The 24,115-nt window shown below is 43.9% G+C and overlaps 1 protein-coding gene across 1 annotated transcript; it reads right to left on the minus strand.

Moving 5' to 3' along the window:
• Nucleotides 1–1,115: 1,115 nt before the first annotated feature.
• Nucleotides 1,116–6,162, minus strand: LOC306929322 (P2Y purinoceptor 13-like). Its single transcript, XM_079509763.1, has 4 exons — nt 6,076–6,162; nt 4,756–4,957; nt 3,339–3,731; nt 1,116–2,237 (listed from the first exon to the last, which is right to left on the minus strand). The coding sequence occupies exons 2-4, from the start codon at nt 4,936–4,938 to the stop codon at nt 1,755–1,757; spliced, it is 1,059 nt and encodes a 352-aa protein (XP_079365889.1). The 5' UTR covers nt 4,939–4,957; nt 6,076–6,162; the 3' UTR covers nt 1,116–1,754.
• Between the last annotated feature and the right edge of the window lie 17,953 nt (nt 6,163–24,115).

Here is a 24,115-nt window from a genome sequence, read left to right on the forward strand (position 1 = left end):
TTTAAATTGTGTTCGAACTCCCTATCGAGGAGGTCACTGGTAGGCAGGTTTCTGAATTGTCCCACAGCCTGCCTCTGAGACACAGACCTAATGGACAACAATAGTGTAATCTTTTTATAAGCATTAGTGAGGAGCAAAACATGAAGATACATTGAAAATGGATAAAGTGGTCCTTTAATTTAACTCTGAGAATGTACTATGTAACCAAATGTAACCAAATGGACCTGTAGGATCCACGTGGCTACATTTGTAGAATTGCAAACAGATACATCAACAGTGAGGACTTTACTGTCATGTATATAGCTTTATTTTTAAGCCATCATGCTTGGCTTGTGGCCTACGTCAGGGTAATTTTGAAACGCATTACAAACTATATTAAAATAGGGTAGGAGTGTAAGCATTAACATTTTCTAAAACTTAAAAAACTAAATATGACAGACATCCAATAATATACATACACCTGCAGTATCCACCAATGAGGAACCTATATAGGGCCTACAGTACAGTACAGTACAGTACAGTACAGTACAGTACAGTACAGTACAGTACAGTACAGTACAGTACAGTACAGTACAGTACAGTACAGCACACAGTGGTAGGTTTGACATATGGTCATGTGGCTGAAGTATACAGTACCACCCCTAACACTGAAGAGAGAAGTACTATCAAGGACCAAATATGGTGTCCTTTATACAAATGCCTGTCTGCCAGTCTGGGGAAAAGATTGACCTGAAGCCACAAACCATCTTTGTAGGCCTACAGTACATGCCCCATTGACAGATATGTACAGTTGGGTGCCACCGATATTGTCCCTTATTATTTGACCCATTTAGGCCTGACCTCAAGATTTTAAAAAATCCTTCTAAATCCTCCAGTTTTCTGAAATAAATATTTTCACGATTTTTCAAAAATAGCAGACCTACAAGCTCGTAGCGCGCCACTCGGTGGCGCGCTATGAGCTTGTAGATCTGCTATTTTTCAATAGCTAAATTATAACAATGTTTAAAACACCAAAAGGGGTTCCTGCCCAAAATGGGTTAACTGTCCTTTTGCGCAGATCATGCAAACCTCAGCAAAAAGAAAAGGACAATATCGATGGCCTCCAACTGTATGGTATCACCCATGTCCTTTATACAAATGCCTGTCTGCCAGTCTGGGGAAAAGATTGACCTGAAGCCACAACCCATCTTTGTAGGCCTATAGTACATGCCCCATTGACAGATATGTATTATGTTTGTAGCCTACCGTATGTGTTTAATCAAGACGATGATGAAGACCACAAGTCGAAATGTGTTGGTCTGAATAAAGATCTATTATATCGCTGTCGGGCAGAAACCTCCTATACCTCCATTCATTCATTCATTCATTCATTGTGTTTGTAAATGAATGCTGTACTTATTGTACTTATCATACGACTACTACAGTGTCACACAAAAGCATCAAAAGTAGCAGATCCACAAGCTCGAAACATGAGCTTGTAGATCTGCTACTTTTGCTACTTGTGAATTTGAATCCTGAAAAGTAACAGTTTTTGACTATAAGGTTTCCACCCGACAGAGATGATATATTAATACTACACATGCTGCTGGAGTTTTGACCTCTCCCAAAGAAACACTATTTGCTTGCACAAAAATGGCACTTTTCAGATTCAGAGAATTTCAGCACAGACTGACTTGTCTTCCCCCAGTGCAAGACAGCTTGCAGCTATACATATAGGAACTGAGTCCAGTTTCTTGGGTTTGTTATCGCCAGAGTTAAGGAGGCGTGTCACTGTATGACAGCCTCCTGTTACCGTGGACTATCTGTGACATTTCCAGCTGCGTGGCCGTGGAAGTTGCAGTGGGAGACTCCATTGGGCCCTGTGGGAGGGGCTTGCGGCTGAATGTGGCCGTGAGTCGTCTCCGGAACACCTTGCAGAGGAACACGTAGATGAGCGGGTCCAGACATACGTTGGTGGCCGAGAGCCACAGCGTGGTCTCCTTGGCGATGTAGAGGGCGTTCTCCGCCCGGCAGTGGTTGTCGCTGTTGCGGGTCTGCGTCAGCGTGTAGGGAACGCGGGCGAAGTGGAATGGGGCGAAGCAGATGAAAAACACTGCCACCACCACGAAGACCTTTGCTTTGGTCCTGCGACTGGCCGCTTTGGAGCTGCTCCGGGAGGCTTTGTATGACTCGTACACCTTCCTGCTGATGAAGGTGTAGCAGACCGCCATGAGAGCCAGCGTGCCCCAGAACACCACCTGCATGGACACAATGCATCAATGGAAAGCAACAACAAAAGCATTCACGTCACTGAGGTGCCAAGTTTGTTTGGAACATTGTTCTACTTCCACACTCACTCACTGCATTCACCTCTGGTTAGTTGAGAGGAATACAAGAACGCTCAGTTCAACAACCAGTCGGAACCCGGTCAAATCTGGCGACCTCGGAGCGGTCGACCCACTAGGTATTTCTGGCTACTATAGAACCTACTCGGCCGACTTAATATAAGGGTCTGTCCTCACCAAGCAGGCCGCATTGTCCGACTAAGTTCCTGTATGTATTCACCTTTTTCTTACAGCCCATAGTGCATTGCGTTTGTGTGTGCATAAGTTCCTCTTTCTCTTGCTGTGTTGCCAGTTTTGCAAGAGAAACAAGTGGCCAGGTCTATGAAAACAAGCACAAATGAAAATAGCTGATCTACAAGCTCACAGTAACACATTGTGAGGTTGTACATCCGTTATTTAAAAACACATTGAGAATAAATCTAAATAATTTGAATATTTAAAAAGAAATATATATAAATAAAGGCACAAAATATGTTCAGATGGATGTCTGTGGACAATTAGGCCTACATATTAATCTGGGGTTTATGTGGAACCAAGCCCAAATAAGCAACTACTATACACTTTAGAATCAAGCCCAAAAAAACATCAACCAGCAACTACCAATAATTTATTTGCAAGTGACTTTACAGAAAAAACAAGTCTGCTTATAATAAGCAGACATGGCAACACGGCCTGAAGGAAACAAAGCACAAGGAGCCCCAGTACCTTGGCGGGGAAAAACGTGGATACCGAGCATTCCGGTTACCGTTGAGAGCAGTGGTGCACAAACTGTGGGGCTGGTACCAAACATTGGTCACATGAGATTATGGGTAATGGAATTGTGTAGGTCTACTGCAACAATAGAATTTAACTTAAAATTGAATTTAGAATAGAATAACCCTGCAATTACATGACCATAAATAGCAGCTGTACAAGCTTGCGAGCTTGTAGATCATTTTCTCCATTACTTCAAAAGCAACAGTTTTGGACATACAAAAGGTTTCCACAACTATGAAAACAACGAGTCGACGTTACCTGACAGAAGTAGTTGAAGCCCTCATGCCAGAGCAGGCCCAGCTCGCTCTTCAGGGCCGTGCACTTCAGCTTGCCTCCGGAGGAGAGCTGCGGCGACTGGTTGCTCAGGATGGCGTTGGGCAACGCTAACAGCAGCATCACCACCCAGACGGTGGTGCTTAGCAGCTGACCGACCCGGACGTGCTGCAGCGAGCACTTCCCGAACGGGCGGACTATCTTCAAGTAGCGGTCCAGGCTGATGAGGCCCAGCAGCAGGATGCTGATGTACATGGAGAGGTAGAAGAGGACGGCAGAGTAGCGGCAGTAGAAGGCCCGCAGGCGCCAGGAGCCCACGCCCGCGTCGCTCAGCACCCTGACAGGGATGGTCAGAGTCATCAGCATGTCGGCCACCACCTACAAGGGAAAGAGCAGTATCATATTATTATTATTTTTGATCAAAGTTTCTTAACACTCTCTCGTGTTACTGAATTAATTTTTCAAGTCACATGAGTCAAAAGTAGCATACAACATTTTTTGAGATTTTTACCCCTCCCCCCCAGAGTTCCCGCTGCTTGAAAAGTGACTACGGTCACTAGTTGAGGTATAGGTGAACACCTACCTCAACTAGTGACCGTAGTCGACACTTTTTCCTTATTGGCTCACTCTAGGCTAGAGTGAGCCAATAGCTTGCTGCAGCTGGCAATTATGACTGAGTCATTCTTGTTTCTTTGTATTTGTGTAAAGAAAGCGTTTTTAACTTGTCACTCTGTTGTTTTTGGAATTTGAACCCTGAACAGTTTTGTTCATACCGGTATGAGGTTTCCACCCGACAGAGACGATATTATTTATTAACACTTTCAAACTGGTGTCCATAATTTGCACAATTCTAATTTATTATTTTATTTATAAAAGTTTCACGATGATGTTTATAAGGCATGCAAGTGTATTTCTGCACTGACAAATGTAGCTTTTAGCGAAGGTTCAATAAGGAAGTTCTAACCAACGCTTTCATTTGGCCTTTCAGCACTATCATAGCTCGTCATTATCTGTTCTCAAATCCTAGCACTTTGCAGCAGCCAATCAGGTGATTTGACTCCGCCTTTAAATATGACTGCTTCTGACACTTGCCATTCTCTTTTCAGTTTGCAACAAGCAACCCACCTCCATCCCCAACTCCACCTTGTCATATAGTGTTGAGAAGGAAGGAGGTTCATCTGCTCAGCTGCCACCACCAGTGTCTATAGACTCCAATGGGGGGTTCTCCCTATTAAAAGCTAATCTTATTCAATAAATGCAATTGGAGTCTAATCGCCAAAATAAATGCCATAATTTTGCTATTGCCGTTTGCCATTTTGCTTGCTAAACTGCTGCCAAAATCTTTCCAATAAACATTCGCGTATTCCATATATTCCCAGCACAAACGCCATTCTTCACTCACCACGTTTTTCAGATAGACCACAAAGGTGGAGGTACTGGGGATGCTGAAGAAGATCCAGGCTGCCAGGCTGTTGAGGGCCAGGGCCACTATAAAGAGGACGCTGTACAGACAGGGGAACACCACCGCTGTCACACTGGTGTCTCGAATGCACTTCACAGAGTTATTGGATATGGTGCCGTTCATCTTCCCAACCTTGGAGGACCTCGAGAGAAGAAGGAAGTTCAGAGAGATGATGTAATGAAAACAAAACAAAGAGGAAATAGAGAGGAATGAATTTACTAAATTCTAAATACATGATAAATACATGTTTTCCAACAATAAAGAGTTATATAATTTTGTAGGCTGACTATCTTAATACGTCTTGGGTATAGTTGCTGTATTTGTTTTGGATTCTAAATCAAAATGTAATAATACTGACTGACACCTTCTGGGATGGCCGACTTTAAAATAAATACGTACATATATCATTGAAACACACTTTTAAAATATATACATTTTTACGTAACATTTACAAAATGTAAATAATATTCTAGACAAGGTGGTGCTACGCTAAGTTCAACCTTTTTTGGGGCAGCATGCATGACCCTGCCTAATACGCAGATCCCTTACCACCTCCCATACCCAATTCAAATATAGGCTACGTTTCTGCCCAGAAAGTGTGTTTGTGTTGCTTATATTTCATTTTAAAAACATCTCACTGAATAATACCAAATAACAACTATTATATTAAACTGGACTGTTAGATATAATTATTAGCCTAGTAGTGCACAAAACCAAGCAAGCAATAAACAAACAATTAAACAAACAAGCAAACAAACAAAACAAAACAACTCCTCAACGCCCCCTTCCAAAATGCTTTTAGGACCCTCTGTCATTCTTGTCTCTGTGGGGTTGTACCGCCCCCGCTGACAGACACTAGAGGAGACTATGGAACACCACAGACACCAGGTGCAGCCTGAGCTGTCATTCCGATAATGGTTTCCTTGGTTTTACGGTCAATTAAATCTCAATACCAGCAAATGTAAACATGTTTCCAATTAGGGCCTCAATTAACCATCTGTTACCAGTGAATTCTATAGTGAACACTATAACATGGCGGCACCGCATCTGTTTAGTGTGCCAGCTTTACATTGGAAACCTTAACAGCTGCAAATAACATGCAGTGCAGAAGCAGGTGCCATGGTGACCATCCAAGACATAGGCCTACTCTCAACATATCGTCTCTTGGTTGTTTATATTCACGCTATAATTAGGACAATTTTATATACATGCACAGTATACATTGAGGTCTTATCTGTAAGATTCACAATTTAGCCTTACCTCTTGAAGTGTCCTTATCTTCTTTGGTTAATGGGACATGTGAAAATCCACAAGAGAAGAAGAATTCATATGCCTGAAATAATGAAGAAGTGAAACATCCAATTCAGCTTTTTTTTTGTTACAATATCAAATGCCTTTTAGTTTTACTTTGACTCTAATAACTACTTCTCCTAATCTACTTCTCCTAATCCCAGTTTCCAAGAACAACTGGATCTGTGTGTGTGTGTGTGTGTGTGTGTGTGTGTGTGTGTGTGTGTGTGTGTGTGTGTGTGCGTGTGCGTGTGCGTGTGCGTGTGCGTGCGTGCGTGCGTGCGTGCGTGCGTGTGCATGTGCGTGTGCGCATGTGTTTGATCACTTGTTTGATCCTCTTACAATGGGTGCTAATGTGTGGATGTCTTGTCACAATCCCAATGAGTTTGCCAGTCTCCCTCTCGGTGAAAGACCCATTTCCATCTGAGCTTCCTGTTGCAATTGTCCGCTGAGTGGTTTGTTCTGCACCATGCCAGTCCGCCTCACTTACGTCAGTCTCAGCAGCGGCTGCTGATAGTTTGAAACGCCAAACACCAAAGAAATGGGGACTCATTTCTTGCCCCACATCTAGAGACCCCCACCACCACACTGCTCCTCCCACTGTTTCCGCTGTTCAGTCCACACTGCTGCAGGCAGCTACTGTAACCCTCCCAAATTGCAAGTCTACAAGTCTGTTTGTGGTGGGTGAAACATATCATAATGGATTTCTCACAGAAATTTCTCATGAAAAATATCGTGGTTGACATCCAAGTGTGTGTGTGTGTGTGTGTGTGTGTGTGTGTGTGGCACCCACAACAAGTTATTGTTTATGTGTAATTCGTTTTATTTTTATATATACACCTGTATTCATGATTGATGATTCATGTGAACAAGTTTAATACATTGACATACATGTTTTGAATAACAGCCACTATGGACAGTAGGGGGCAGTGTCCGTCTGTTACATGCTGGGGGAACCACAGTGTACTGACGTGAGTCACGTGATTTCCTGCAAGACGCCATTATCTGAATGATCTTGCAAAGAGACGACACGTTTCTGTTGTTCATTCTTGTGTCCTGTATTCCAGGGTAATCATATAAACTGCACCTCGGGTACCCAAACCTGGGACCTGTAACAGTTTCTTGGGGGCTCGTCCGGGATCGGCGCCACCTACAGACCAAGGCTGGAAGCTGATCCGTAAATAGATGACTTCTGGGACCGGAGCTGAGCTGTGTAGCTGTGAGCTGATGCAGTAATAGCCGAGATCTACGACCAGAGCGGAGCTGCGGCTGCAGTCCATGAGACCTGTGAAGAAGAGAGAATGCTGTCAGTGAAGAAGTTAACTCAAGTAGAGACTGTCATCTCCTTGAACTGTGCAACTGACGTGGAGAGTAACCGATGACATCTAGAGATGCACCGCCATCAATGAACGCTGTGAAAGAGGGAGGACAGGTGTGAGCGGTGATCGATCGACCAAAGTAGAGACTGTCACCTTGCTGGACTGTGTGTGTCTGACGTGAGGAAGAGGAGAAGAGGTAAAATGGCGGACAAAGAAAGGAAGAAACTAATGTGGGACATTAGGAAGAGCCTGTTCTCCCTGTCGCCAAGCAACCTCTTTGAAATTGCCAAGAACGTAAGCCCAGTGCCAGGAGCAGACAAGTCTACACTGGAGGAAGATGATCACGAGGGTTGCTTTGATCACATCTGTGAGTACCTAAACAGCAAGCATCACTTTGAGTCAGAGGACGAAGGTATGACAGATTTTTTGGTTCTGGATGATGTTGTTGTCAATGCATTGCAGTTACAGGAGATGAGAAAAATTGCAAAACAGGTTGATGGTAATACTGTTGTTGATGCCAGTGATTCTGTGGGGCCAACTGATTCTACTCAGGTAGTTGTAACTAGTGCAGCCAAACTTATTCAGTTAAGTGACACCGCCAACACTACTACAGTAAATGCAGACCAGGTTAACCCCACCAGTGATAACGCTAGTGCTGCTATGACTGATTCAGTTGGTGCCACACAAAATGTTGAACTACTGAAAATGTTGTTGAGCTATGAGGAGCTTGGTAAAAAACCTTAAACAGTGTATTGACACACCTACAACACACACACAGTCACTTCCCACATCACACTCATTACCTACACAACACGCACAGTCACTTCCCACACCACACTCATTGCCTACCACACATGCACAGCCATTTTCCACACCACACCCACTGACACAACCAGCTGTACAGAACAGAGACCCACACACACTACACAATCGCAACCAATCTGAACACAATACTTACCAGCCAGGTGAAAAGATGGTCTCCATCAGAGAACTCTCTTATCTCCACCGAAGAGAATTCAAAATCCATGGGGGTCAAATTGGCGATACCACCTCAGACATCACATACAGTAACGTGTGCCGACAGATCGATGAAGGGATCCAAGGGGGCTTCAGTGAATCAGAAATTGTCAGGTCTGTGCTCAGGATAATTAAACCAGGCAATTTCAAGGATATGCTGATTAATAAAGATGATGTAACTGTGGAGGAACTTAAAGGGTTTTTACAGTCTCACTTCAGAGAGAAGGATAGCACTGAACTGTTTCAGGAGTTGATGTGTGCGAAACAGAATGACAATGAAACGCCCCAACAATTCCTCTACAGAGTAATTGGCCTCAAACAGAAGATATTGTTTACATCCAGCCTTCCAGATGCAAACATTAAGTACGGCAGAGCGACAGTCCAAGACATTTTCTTACACACAGTGTATCAGGGGCTGGGACACAGACACAATGATATCCGCATGGAATTAAAACCACTCCTTGCTGACAGCAATGTGAAAGATGAGTTAATACTCAGGCACGTGATGAGAATAACCAGTGAAGAGAGCGAGAGGCAACGGAGGTTAGGTCCAGCACCCCGCCAAAGCCAAACCAAAGCCCACAGTGCACAGCTCGAGACAAATGCAGCACAAGCCCACAGTGCACAGCTCGAGGCAAATGCAGCACAAGCCTACGGTGCTAAGCCACAGATCGAACAAGCAGTTGGAATGGACGTAATACAACAACTGTCTGCAAAAATTGAGGCGCTTACCAAAGTAGTTGACTCACTGAAACAACCTACACAAGTACGACCGCCAGAACAGGCGTGCCAATGTTCCCAGAGGAAACCAGCGACGGCTGTAAGGGAGAGGACTAGTGGCTGTCCTAAATGTGTGGAGCAGGGCCTGTCAAACTGTCGCCATTGCTTCGTCTGCGGTGAAGAAGGTCACAGGGCCTTCGGTTGTCTCAAAAGGCAGAAGAACCAGGGAAACTGGAACCGGTCGCTGCAGGGGGGCACCCAGTGATCGGACCTCAAACGCCCCAACCCAGTGATGTCAAAGGCAACCAGACCAACGTGGAGGACGCAACTAAAACAAACACCTCACCAAGTATCTCTCCAGTAGTAGCCTGTGCAAAACAGAGACATGGCCAGAGAAAGACTCTCACCGAGTTGCCATCACCAGACTCACTGAATGCTAAAAACGAACTAGTTGCAAGACTAATTGGGAGAAAAGCTCTAATTCAATGTTACCTGAATGGGCTAGCCGTGAAAGCTTTGTTGGATACCGGAGCCCAAGTGAGTATGATCGACCGGGAATGGAAAGACAAACACTTACCTCATCTTGAGGCCCAGCCAATCACTGAACTGATGATGGAAGAGGATGAGCTGGGAGTGTATGCAGTGAATGGAGACCTCATCCCATTCGATGGTTGGGTGGCAGTAACAGTGAACTTACCTGGGAACGAAGACCCCAATCTACTGATCAATGTCCCATTCTTAGTAAGCAGCCTGCCCCTGGAGAGACCCCTGCTTGGTTTCAATGTCATGGAGGAGCTGATCCTGGGACAACCAGAGAAACTAATCCCAACACTGATTACCCTGCTCTGTGGGGCCATCTCCATCACAAGTGACAAGGCCGAGGCCATAGTGAACTGTGTATCCACCACAAAGCCCAGCATGAAACGCGGACGCCTGAGGCTAGGCCAACATGACATGGTCATCCCCGCTGGCCAGGTTGCATGGATAAAGTGCAGAGTCCCACCTAACATGAGTTCTTCCGCCAGCCCTGTCTTGTTTGAGCCGGATGAAGACAGCATGCCATTAGAACAACTTGATGTGGGTGAAGGCTTGCTTGAAATACAGAATCAGAAGCAACCATATGTAACCGTGCCAGTTGGGAACAATACCAAGCATGACATTACCCTGCCTCGAAAGACTGCACTGGGAAATGTTCAGACCATAGCAAGAGTGGTTGAAACATACTCACCTGACAAAACTGACCACTTGGAGGTTGACGTGAAAATCAACAGTGCCACCACTTCATCGGCCGATGAAAGTCCGTCCTTGTGGCACCCCTCAGTTGATATCACGCACCTGGAAGAGGAGCAGCAAGAGACAGTAAAGAAGATGCTATATGAAGAATCGTCAGCTTTTGCACGAGACAGCAACGATATTGGCTGCATTCCAAGCCTGGAAATGTCGATCAATCTAAAGGACGATATTCCTGTTCAGAGAGCATACTCCGCCATCCCAAAGCCATTGCTCAGAGAAGTTAAGGAGTACATCCAGGACCTCTTGGCAAAGGGGTGGGTAGTAAAATCAGAGTCTTCTTACTCGGCCCCAATGGTGTGTGTTCGGAAGAAGGATGGAACGCTTCGCCTCTGTATAGACTATCGCATGTTGAACCAAAAGACCGTTCCTGATCGACATCCACTACCCAGAATCCAAGACCTGACAGATTCCCTTGGTGGTTATTCCTGGTTCAGCATCTTAGACCAGGGAAAAGCCTACCATCAGGGTTTCGTTGAGCAGAGGTCCAGACATCTCACAGCCTTCGTCACACCCTGGGGGTTGTACGAGTGGGTTCGCATCCCATTCGGCCTTACAAACGCACCCGCAGCCTTCCAGCGGAGTATGGAGGAGATGCTCGGCGCACTGAGGGACGAGTACTGCCTACCTTACCTTGATGATGTCCTGTGTTACGCGAAGTCTTTTGAAGAACACGTTGCAGGAGTGCGCAAGGTCCTCCGAGCTCTCCAACACCATGGGGTCAAACTCAAACCGGAGAAATGTGAACTCTTTCGACGTGAGGTCCGATACGTGGGGAGACTTGTGTCTGCTGAAGGAGTCAGGATTGACCCAAAGGATCTGGACGCAGTGATGTCCTTGAAGACTAAGACACCACAGACAGTGGGGGACATGAGACGGCTTCTTGGATTTCTAAGCTACTATAGGTCCTACATCCAGGATTTCTCGCGGATCGCAAGGCCTCTCTATGACCTGCTGCAAGTAAAGCCTGGCATGCAAGAACCTGTAACACGCAGAGGGAAATCTAAAGGACCACAACTATCCTCCAGAACACCTATTGAATGGACAAGAGAACACCAAATGACACTTGAGCGACTTGTGGACATGCTCATGAACCCACCCGTGTTGGCATATCCAGACTTCAACCTACCGTTTGTTCTGCATACCGATGCATCCGAGCAGGGCCTCGGAGCGATCCTGTATCAGCAGCAAGAGGGGAAGTTGAGGGCCATTGCTTACGGTTCGAGAACTTTAACACCTGCAGAGAGGAACTACAATCTACACAGTGGAAAGTTGGAGTTTCTCGCCTTGAAATGGGCAGTGTGCGAGAAGTTCAGGGATTACCTGTATTACGCCCCTCACTTCACGATTTACACAGACAATAACCCGCTCACCTACATCATGAGCACTGCCAAGTTAAATGCTGTGGGGCATCGATGGGTAGGGGAACTGTCTGATTTCCGATTTGATGTTAAGTACCGGCCTGGGAAGATAAACATCGATGCAGATACGCTGTCGAGGATTCCTCTAGACATCGATGGATTAATGAATGCCTGCACTGAGGAGCTAACTCAGGATGTGGTGTGTGCAACGTGGGATGGAAACAAAGCGGGCCTGAGAAAGGATGTGGCTTGGATCGCTGCTCTACACATCTCTTCTCTCGACACAAGACAACAACCACCTGCACTCCTACCAACAATAAGTCACGATGAGCTTGTGAGAGCGCAGCAAGAAGATCCGGCTATTGGTGAGATTGTGAAGTTCAAGAAGACAAGTACAACACTTACCGATGAGATGCGGAAAGCAGCAAATGGACTCACCAGGAAGATCTTACATGAGTGGAGCAAACTACACTTGGAAAATGATCTCCTGTACAGACGGACCGATTCCAGACAGCAGCTTGTACTACCGACAAAATACAGACCTGTGGCGTTGAAACATCTTCATGATGAAATGGGACATGTTGGCACAGAGAGGGTGCTCAACCTGGCTAGAGAGCGGTTTTACTGGCCCTATATGAAGAGAGAGATCGAGGACTATGTCACCAGGAAGTGCCCATGCATCAAACAGAAGAAACCTGTCGCCCACATGCGCGCTCCTATGGGCAGTATAACAACCAGCTTTCCTCTAGAACTCGTCTGTATTGACTACTTACACCTTGAGACCAGCAAAGGAGGTTACCAATACATCCTGGTGGTAATTGACCACTTCACACGATTTGCGCAAGCATACGCTACGAAGAACAAATCAGGACATACCGCAGCAGAGCGCATATATAACGACTTCATCCCAAGATTCGGTTATCCGGCGAAACTACACCATGACAGGGGTGGTGAGTTCGAGAATGAACTGTTTCGGACACTACGGAAGCTATCAGGGGTTGGCCATTCCAGAACAACGCCATATCACCCGCAAGGCAACCCAGCTGAAAGGTTTAACCGTACCTTACTGCAAATGTTGAGAACACTGGCAGACCGAGAGAAAGAGCGTTGGAGGGACCATCTCCCACAAATGATCCATGCATACAACTGTACCCGGCATGAGGCCACTGGCTACTCGCCGTACTATCTACTTTATGGCCATCATCCACGCCTGCCAATCGATCTGTTATTTGGGTTGATGGAAGAAACAGACCCAGTCACACCCAAAGGGTATGCACAGAAGTGGGCAAAGAGAATGTCCGAGGCTTATCACATTGCAAGTGAGAACAGCAAGCAGTCAAGTGCCAGAGGCAAGTCATATTATGACCAAAAGATGAAAGGAGCTATCTTGCAGCTTGGAGACCGAGTGCTCGTGAGGAACCTCAATGAGCGAGGAGGACCTGGCAAGCTAAGATCGTACTGGGAGAAGGCAATATACCTAGTCAAAGAACAAGTATCAGACAACCCTGTGTACATTGTTTATCAAGAAAGTGGAGATAAGATGAAAACAAGAACCCTGCATCGTAATCTGTTGTTACCTGTGAGCGACTTACCTGTCGAAACTCCTCCTGATCCAGTCAGCTCAGCGCCTAGGAAACGACAGAGGAAAACGGATTCAAGAGCTCGTGACTCAGAGCAACATACGGATAAGAGTGACAACTCGGAGGATTCAGATGATGAACAGAACACTGGAGGCTATTGGCTAAGAATGCCCTTGAACAGGACCGAACGGAGAGCTTCAGTCCAAGAACCGACTTCAAGTCGGAGAGAACCAGCTAATGCACCTATAAGGGAGGAAATACAAAGTGAAGAAGAATTCTTACCTGAAGGAGTCCAAGAATCTGCCGAGGAAGAAGAATACTTACCTGATCCAGTGAGAGTACCTGCAAGAGAAAACCAAAGACAACCACAAGAACAAAATGATGAAGAAAGATACTTACCTGATCGAGTTCCATCACCTGCAAGAGTAGAACAAAGGCACACAGAAGCAACAAATGACAATGAACACTTACCACAGAACACTGATGTCAGACGATCAGCCAGAGAGAGGAGACCAAGACAGATGTTTACATATGATACGCTTGGCCAGCCAACAGTCAACACAGTCCATACATACCCCACACCATACACCACACCATACACACCTTACCATATTCCACCACCATTCCTGTTTCCACCTTTCTTTCCTTACCCCCATACACCCTACCCATACATCACACCAACATTCTATTGAGTTTTGAAGTTTTGTTTTGAGACGGTTGGAAAAGAAAAGGTCTTGAAATGTCAGGAGCCATTTTGATTTGTCGGGGAATGTGTGGCACCCACAACAAGTTATTGTTTATGTGTAATTCGTTTTATTTTTATATATACACCTGTATTCATGATTGATGATTCATGTGAACAAGTTTAATACATTGACATACATGTTTTGAATAACAGCCACTATGGACAGTAGGGGGCAGTGTCCGTCTGTTACATGCTGGGGGAACCACAGTGTACTGACGTGAGTCACGTGATTTCCTGCAAGACGCCATTATCTGAATGATCTTGCAAAGAGACGACACGTTTCTGTTGTTCATTCTTGTGTCCTGTATTCCAGGGTAATCATATAAACTGCACCTCGGGTACCCAAACCTGGGACCTGTAACATGTGTGTGTGCGTGCGTGCGTGCGTGCGTGCGTGCGTGCGTGCGTGCGTGCGTGTGTGTGTGTGTGCTCGTGTGCATGCATGCATACAGTATGCTTAAGTTATGAATGTGTGTGCAGACAAATGGTACGTGATTAGGGTCGGAGCACTTCCTTCCACTCAGTCAGAACTGATGGGCTTACTTGGCACTCGTTCCCTTTTTATTCCCCTTTGTCCTGTTGTGACAAAAATAGTGTGTTCTAAGAACAACACCAGATAGGCCTATTTGCTTGGCTGTGGACCAGAAATGTTGTTTGATGGAAAGTAGAAACTGACACATGGATCTGTAATGTTTGTCAGCAAGTTTGCAACCACGTTAACATTGCCAAAGCAAAAGTGGAACAATCAAAACTAAATAATGCACTGGTATGCAAATAATACCACTGTTCTGTGCATTCAGCGAGCGGTCACCGCCGCGGAGCGAGTGTGGTTAACAGAGAGGGAAATGACTCAGCATCTTGTACAGCATCTTGCAATGGGTCTGGTCCACAAGATTAGATACACCACCAAGATACCCATGTACCTGTCTAGATACTTCCTTAATGTTAACGAAGTCCACACCCACAACACCAGAGGGAGTGCAACGAACCATGTACAACCCAGATTCGGCACAAACAAGGGACTAAATTCTTTTCGCTCCTATGCCACGAAAATGTGGAACGCCCTACCAACTGTCATTAAGACATGTGAATCCCTTGACTCCTTCAAAACCGCTCTCAAAGGGCACCTACGGACGGCTGCAATTCGAAACTGGCCCCTGTAAAATCGGAATCCCTCAAACACGAACGCAAGGACAACACAAGAGACGGTCGCGGCCACACAGCCAACTCAAGGTATGGCCACTGAGCCGACTTGGGGACCCAACGCAAGGACAACACAAGAGACGGTCACGGCCACACAGCCAACTCAAGGTACGGCCACTGAGCCGACTTGGGGACCCAACACAAGGACAACACAAGAGACGGTCACGGCCACACAGCCAACTCAAGGTACGGCCACGGAGCCGACTTGGGGACCCAACGCAGCTCCTCCAAGGAAAACAAACAAATTAACGGAGCTGAACGTGAATCCCCCCCACCGCCCACCCCTTTTCTTCCCTCACTGTATATGTTTCTTTTCCCTTTTTACCTCCTTTATGATGAATTCCTGTTCTGTCTATAGAAGTGTCTATTTGTACGTCTCTAAATGTTTTTGATGATTTGAACATGGTGGACCCTATTGGAAACAAGTGTAATGCTTAATTGGGTCGTCCACTCACAGTTAACAGCCTTTGTATTGAGTTTGTGCTTGAAATGTACTGTAATTCTGCAAACTGTTCAATCAATCAAAAAACTCTGAGGCTGAACACGCAAAGTGCAATAAATGCGATGCCATAGTTTCCTGCAAAGGTTGTTGCACGTCCACATTGAGGAAACATCTCAAAATCAATCAACTATAGAGCCATGAATTAAATAAAAATCAATTTGTCTGCACTTATTTTTACAACTTATAAGCAACTCAACTGCTTTTGATTTGGCTCTAAATTAATCGCGCAACTGTTGAGAGCCCAGCGTTTAGGTGCATATATACCTCCATACATTGATTACTTTATAAACAGTTTGCAGAAAAAAGCACAGGAACATAGCCTAGAGTTCAATACAAGGTCTGGACTCTGGAGGAGGATTTTATAACAAGAAAGCACTATGGCTTGTTTCCATTAGGGTAACTGGGGTCCTTGATATTAAATTAATCTGAACATTAAAGACACAACATTTGTCACCACAACAATATCATTATTGCAATGTGTACTGTATATTTAATATACAAAATTGCAACAATGATATTGTCGTGGTGGCTAGCTGGTGTTGGTGAAGTTTAAATAATAGTGCCACCTCATAATTGTAAAGTGCAAATACAATAATGTAATTTGTGTTTATTAAGTACTTGGTTAGGTTAGTTATAATATAAGCATAATATATGTCAGAAAAAAAGGGGAAACAAATAATATTAGGAACCAGGTACTGACACATACTGTATCAAGCTTTGTTGGCCGTGGGCTGTATGGGCTGCATTTCCTGAGCTTTTGACATGCCCTGTTGAAACTGTCTTCAGCCACAAATGACATACCACAGGAGGTAGTTTCACAGCAGTGGCAGTGTCACCATATGTGTCCCATGGTTGTGCTTCAACATCCACTCTATTACATTCCCATTCATCAAATGGTTCAGTTGTTTTCATTTAGCAGATTTTGTGGAATTTATTGGATCAACATTTGAAATCCAATAAAATAGATAATATATTCTATTTTCTTGCAATTATAATTTTGCCATCTTGAAAGAAACAGTGGTCATATTCAGTTGTGAGGTAAAATTAAGCTTCTGGCCAATTCCAAAGTTCAAAAATGTAATTCTGCATCATAAAAATAATTTGACACAGAGAAATCTAACTTATAACCATAAGAATTGTTGTCCATCCATCCATCCATCTCCAACTGCTTATCCATAGTCGGGTCGCGGGGCAACAGCTCCACCAGAGAGCTCCAGACTTCCCTCTCCATAGCAACATTAGTCCTCCTGGGGATCCCGAGGCGTTCCAAGGCCAGTGAGTCGATGTAATCCCTCCATCTGCACCTTGGTCTGCCCTGTGGTCTCCTCCAAGTTGGATCCGACGTGCTTCAGTTGTGAGGTTAATGAAGCTTCTGGCCAATTCCAAAGTTCAAAAATGTAATTCTGCATCATAAAAATAATTTGACACCGAGATCACCCATATCAGACATATCTTGAATAATCTCAATGACCATTTTCAATTATCCAAAAGACATTTACCAAGTGCTAAGTATGGTAAATAAGTTTGAAATATCATATTATATCCATCACTCATAAGAAAACAGGACATTTTGTAAATTCATGGAGGCTCCATTTCCAAATCTTTTGGGAATGCCTTTGGCTATAACTGTACTTTTATCAGTACTGAATACTGAATGATTGTTTTGGTTATCTGCTGCACTATCAGGTCTTAATGGCTTCATAGAATGTAAAACAACAAAAGAATTCCTTGGTGGTGGTGATATTCTCCTCCGTATACAGGGTCAGTCCTCTGAACCTGGCTGGCATGGCGGTGGAGTGCTACTGTGCTACATCGCAGTGCGAATCACACACACATCTGCACCGTGAGGCGGACCTATGCATTTACTTTGCATTACATTTGCCCACTTACACACCAACAGCGGTGGAAACCATGCATGCAAGGCACCAACCTGCTCATCAGGAGCAGTTAGAGGTCATTCTATTCAGTGTCTTGCTCAAGTACACTTCGACACTTTAGTCTGGGGGGGCCCGGCGTCGAACTGGAGTGGGAACCTTCCGGTTGCCAATCAGCCGCTCTACCTCCTGAGCCTTGTTCTTTTGTCTGTTATATGGCTATGGGCCCAAGATAGTTTATTAATGGCCCCCTTGAATAATAGATATAACTTTTGTGAAAATCTGCTTGAGGCACACATTGGACGGTGATTTAATTCCACATTAATCCCAGGATTTAAAATCCATCAGTATAAACAGAGGTTGAAGCAGTTTAATCCTGACACTGAAACACTAGCCCTGGAAAAGATCCTGCAGAAGTCAAATGTCAAATTGATTTATTTCTTGTTGTGAGAACATTTCACAATAGCAAGATCACAAGTGCAAGAGCAGGCGCCGCACACACACACACACACACACACACACACACACACACACACACACACACACACACACACACACACACACACACACACACACACACACACACACACACACACACACACACACACACACAAAAAGACAAAGAAAACAGCCAAAAATCCAAGATCAAGGTTTTTATTAGGATGGTGTGATGCCTTCTTCTTGGCTGCCTACTGTACATGCTACATACAGTACAGTATACACATTGAGACACAAGCTTATTTGTTGCAGTGGTCCCAGTTGCAGCAGGAGACCATCAGACCCTGGGTGAGGCCCAGCTTCAGGCACTCCACCATCTGGTAGCAGGACTTGTGGAAGGTGTTTTCTGGAAAAGAGTTTTATAAATATTGTGACTAAACAATAAGTAGGCAGAGGCTATACAGTTTATTCCATACTACATTCTTGGCCCCATTTCCTAGTAAAAAAAAGTAACCAGCCCCACAGAAGCAATATAATAAATCCCACACATCCACACATTCATGCACGAACGCACGCACGGACAATCGGACATGCACAAACATGCAAGTCCAGATGTCAATCGTTTTTGGTCCAGAGTTTCAGAAGTACTATCTGAGGTAATGGGAACTAGAATTCCCCTCTTGCCTAATATTTTTTGTTGAATGATGATTCAGCGATTGGGTTGACATTGACAATGCCACGTAGAAGACTAATGCTCTTAGGGCTGACAGATGCAAAAAAACTGCTCGTCCTAAGATGGAAACCTCCCCATAAACTTGAGGTCTCACAATGGATCCTCTCATTAATGGACATGATCTATGGAACACTCTATAGCTCGATCCAATGGGGCACAAGAAAACACACTTGACATCTTATCCACAGCATTAGAAAAACTTAAATCATGCCAACATCTCTGATGACTGTTATTTTATTTTATTTTTTGATGTATTGTAATTTTTTATCTGTTTCGCTGTTCAACCTGTGGGGTGGGGGAAACCCCTTTTTTAACAAAAAAATGTAATAAAAACTTGATAAAAAAAAGAAAAAAACACGCAGCAGTGCAGCGATGTTTGATGTGTGTGGGTGCCAAGACTGCTGTCTAAACAACTCTCCACAAGGCTGGAACTTGCCCCAGATGTCGGTGCCATGTGACAGTATTGGCAACCTGGAAAAAACTTCTCAACAGATTACAACCGTGAAAATCACCATAATGTGAAAACACAAAGACAACTCTGATGCAAAATAAAATTAGAACTATTAGGTTATTCACTATATATTCTAGCCAACGAGTCAAGCAGAGTTAAATTTTTGTAAGGCCCAGCACATATGGAAATCCAATATTTCTTCTGTGAGAGAATGAAGAATTGCAACTAAATGTCTTTAGTAGATGTATTTAATTACAGATGACAATAATATAATGAAAAGATAATATGGAAATAAAAAAGAGTAATGGATTGAAAAGAGAATAGACATTTCAAACGGACAGCGTCCTTGGAAGGCAATGGGAGTCTGACACAGATCCCATAATATGTTGGTGAAACCTAGAGTTCCAAGAAGATGAAAGGATAACCCCAAGGATATAAACATAATCAGACGACAATGATGCAGTATTTTGGCTAAAAAGTTCTCCTTTCCCAGTAAACACTAATGTAGATGGCACCGTATCGTCCTTGTTTAGTTCCCTGCTACGGCACCCCATTCAGACAATAATATTAATCATGTGTAGTTCTAATTGCAATAATTCAGAATCCAGTCATACAGCATAAAACTACATACAATTTCTGTCTGTGTCTCAGAGGAGGGGTGTCAACGGTTCAGAAACATGCCTATACCAATTTGACTTGATTTTAAACCCATAGAGTTAGATAGAAGGATCTAATGATTGAATCCTTTAAAAAAATATGTTATTGTTAATTTTGTTTATGTCTGTTTATGTATTTTATTGTATTTTATGTAGTAGGCTATTACTGATACATAGAGCTGTCTCCATCTAGTGGTAAATCTGTTCTTTGGTGTGTGTGTGTGTGTGTGTGTGTGTGTGTGTGTGTGTGTGTGTGTGTGTGTGTGTGTGTGTGTGTGTGTGTGTGTGTGTGTGTGTGTGTGTGTGTGTGTGTGTGTGTGTGTGTGTGTGTGTGTGTGTGTGTGTGTGTGTGTGTGTGTGTGTGTGTGTGTGTGTGTGTGTGTGTGTGTGTGTGTGTGTGTGTGTGATTAGAAATCCAAGGTGATGTTTTTCCCCACCATATCTCTCCATGTGGTCCGCTACTTGATTCCATGGCAGGTACAAACATTGATGCAACCTGGTCTCTCTCCCACAGCAGTGATCGTTATCCATCAGTCAGCTATAAAAGTAAAGGGGAGAGGAAGACCAGGCACACAGTCACCTGCGTCAGTTCGGAAGGTAAGAAGTTTGCAGTTCACTTAAAACATTTTAGTCAGTGTTTTATTGAAGAGAGAGAGAGAGAGAGAGAGAGAGAGAGAGAGAGAGAGAGAGAGAGATTAATGTAGCCTATTCATTCTGTGCAAAACTGTTTTCTTTTTCCCTGCAGAAGTCAGAAGAAAAAGACAAGATGAAGGTTTTTGTATTCGCTGTCCTTCTCCTGGTGGCTGTCACGTATGGTGAAGAGATTTTCTTATAACTTCCTTTGGAAAACAGCCTTGGGGCTCCATCTTGACACCACCCTTATCCCTTATCCCTAAACGTATTTGCCATTTTTTACTATTTTGAAAAACATTCTAAAATAGTTCAACTAGCCGATCTACATCGAGACATTGTGAGCTTGTAGAACGGCTATTTGAACTATTCTAAATGTTTTTTTTAAATAGTAAAAAATTGCAAATTATTTTAGGGATAAGGGTTAAGGGGTGGTGCTAGATATATCCCTTGGTCTTTGCATAACCCACCATGTGAACTAGTTGTGATGTCGAATAAGTCACTAAATATAAACACTTAATTTCTCTCTCTCTCTCTCTCTCTCTCTCTCTCTCTCTCTCTCTCTCTCTCTCTCTCTCTCTCTCTCTCTCTCCCAGGTGAGGCCCTGCAGTGTGCCAACTGTGTCCGTGAGGCGCCCGACACGGCAGAGTGTGTGGAGACGGTGGAGACCTGCACCCCCGAGATGAACGCCTGCGCCAAGATCACCTACCCTGCCCCTTATGGTGAGTCCCTATGTCAGCCCCATCATGTACAATGTTTTAAAATCAGCCTTAGGCCTTGCATGTTTTTTTGTTTTTTTTATTAAAGAAAATTGTTAAAAAAGGGGTTTCCCCCACCCCACAGGTTGAACAGCGAAACAGATCATAATACATCAAAAAATAAAATAAAATAACAGTCAGAGATGTTGGCATGATTTAAGTTTTTCTAATGCTGTGGATAAGATGTCAAGTGTGTTTTCTTGTGCCCCATTGGATCGAGCTATAGAGAGTTCCAGAGAGATCATGTCCATTAATGAGAGGATCCATTGTGAGACCTCAAGTTTATGGGGAGGTTTCCATCTTAGGACATTTTTTTTGCATCTGTCAGCCCTAAGAGCATTAGTCTTCATCATTCAACAAAAAATATTAGGCAAGAGGGGAATTCTAGTTCCCATTACCTCAGATAGTACTTCTGAAACTCTGGACCAAAAACGATTGACATCTGGACTTGCATGTTTGTGCATGTCCGATTGTCCGTGCGTGCGTTCGTGCATGAATGTGTGGATGTGTGGGATTTATTATATTGCTTCTGTGGGGCTGGTTACTTTTTAGGAAATGGGGCCAAGAATGTAGTATGGAATAAACTGTATAGCCTCTGCCTACTTATTGTTTAGTCACAATATTTATAAAACTCTTTTCCAGAAAACACCTTCCACAAGTCCTGCTACCAGATGGTGGAGTGCCTGAAGCTGGGCCTCACCCAGGGTCTGATGGTCTCCTGCTGCAACTGGGACCACTGCAACAAATAAGCTTGTGTCTCAATGTGTATACTGTACTGTATGTAGCATGTACAGTAGGCAGACAAGAAGAAGGCATCACACCATCCTAATAAAAACCTTGATCTTGGATTTTTGGCTGTTTTCTTTGTCTTTTTGTGTGTTGTGTGTGTGTGTGTGTGTGTGTGTGTGTGTGTGTGTGTGTGTGTGTGTGTGTGTGTGTGTGTGTGTGTGTGTGTGTGTGCGGCGCATGCTCTTGCACTTGTGATCTTGCTATTGTGAAATGTTCTCACAATGAGAAATAAATCAATGAGGACATTTGACTTCTGCAGGATCTTTTCCAGGGCTAGTGTTTCAGTGTCAGGATTAAACTGCTTCAACCTCTGTTTATACTGATGGATTTTAAGTCCTGGGATTAATGTGGAATTAAATCACCGTCCAATGTGTGCCTCAAGCTGATTTTCACAAACGTTATATCTATTATTCAAGGGGGCAATTAAAAAACTATCTTGGGCCCATAGCCATATAACAGACAAAAGAACAAGGCTCAGGAGGTAGAGCGGCTGATTGGCAACCGGAAGGTTCCCACTCCAGTTCGATGCCGGGCCCCCCCAGACTAAAGTGTCAAAGTGTACTTGAGCAAGACACTGAATAGAATGACCTCTAACTGCTCCTGATGAGCAGGTTGGTGCCTGCCAAGCCAAGCCATACAGCCATAGCCGTCATCACAAATGTGATGAGGTCACATTTGGGCACATATGGCCGTTTTTAGCCTAAGGAGTGTTTTTTCTTTTGTGCAAAACTAATGCTTGGAATGGATTCAGAATCATGAAAACCCCCTAGTTTGACACGTCACATGCTACTGAAAGCAGAATGAATTTTAGGTAATTTTGCCGTATTGTGCCTTAACAGGTTTTTGATGGTGGCCATATGGATTTGGGGCTCTCATGAATTTTCCCTGCATTTTTGCGATTTACATGGGGGCTCAATTTGTTTAATAACCCTCCTAGATGACAAATCCATTGAGAAACGGACCTTTGCTCTCCGGTCACGGAACTGCCGGAAACGACTCAACTAATAGGCAGAATTGTTGTCTATATTGTTCGGCCGTAATCGGCTTCCAAAGTTAGTGAGAGGGGCCTATTTTACAAAACATGCCACAAATCACGAAGGGAATGTCCAATCCACCCCAAATTTTAATCACATGTCGAGGGTGGTTGAATCAACAGAGCCAAACGCAATTCAATTTGTATCCATACAGGGCGACACAAATACGGAAAATGTAAACGTTTGTTGCAAAAATGACATGACAAAATTGGCTAGCTAAATCAGGCCTATATTTCCGAAGGGTCTCTGCCTGAGCCAACCACACTTCCTTTCCTGTACTACTTGCCTGACGGGCAAGTGCCTCTGACAACGTAACTAAGGTGAACCCTTATTGGCTGTTGATGGTGACGTAACTAAGGTATGTTTCAAGGTTTGTATAAGATCAATAACGGGTCTAAAGGATTTAGAACAGCAGTTGTAATAGACATTAGTTAGTTGCGAACGCAGTGAGCATTTACTATGAGACCCAGCAGATCACGTCTGTGTGTGTGTCTGTCTGTGTGTCACGCTGTAACACCACCCGCCCACCACCAGAGGGCACAGCTGTATCACACACAAAAACACACACACACACATGCACGCACGCACACACACACACACACACACACACGCACGCACGCACGCACGCACGCACGCACGCACACACACACACAAAAAACTTAACTTAAAAAAAAACTTAACTTAAAAAAAAACTTAAAAAGGAAAAACGCACACACAAAAAACTTAACTTAAAAAAAAATTAACTTAAAAAAAAACTTAACTTAAAAAAAAACTTAACTTCAAAAAAAAACTTAAAAAGGAAAAACGCACACACAAAAAACTTAACTAAAAAAAAAACTGAACTTAAAAAAAACTTAACTTAAAAAAAAAACTTAAAAAGGAAAAACGCACACACACAAAAAACTTAACT

This window comes from Electrona antarctica, assembly GCF_951216825.1.
Source record: "Electrona antarctica genome assembly, chromosome: 9".
NCBI classification, from domain to species: domain Eukaryota; kingdom Metazoa; phylum Chordata; class Actinopteri; order Myctophiformes; family Myctophidae; genus Electrona; species Electrona antarctica.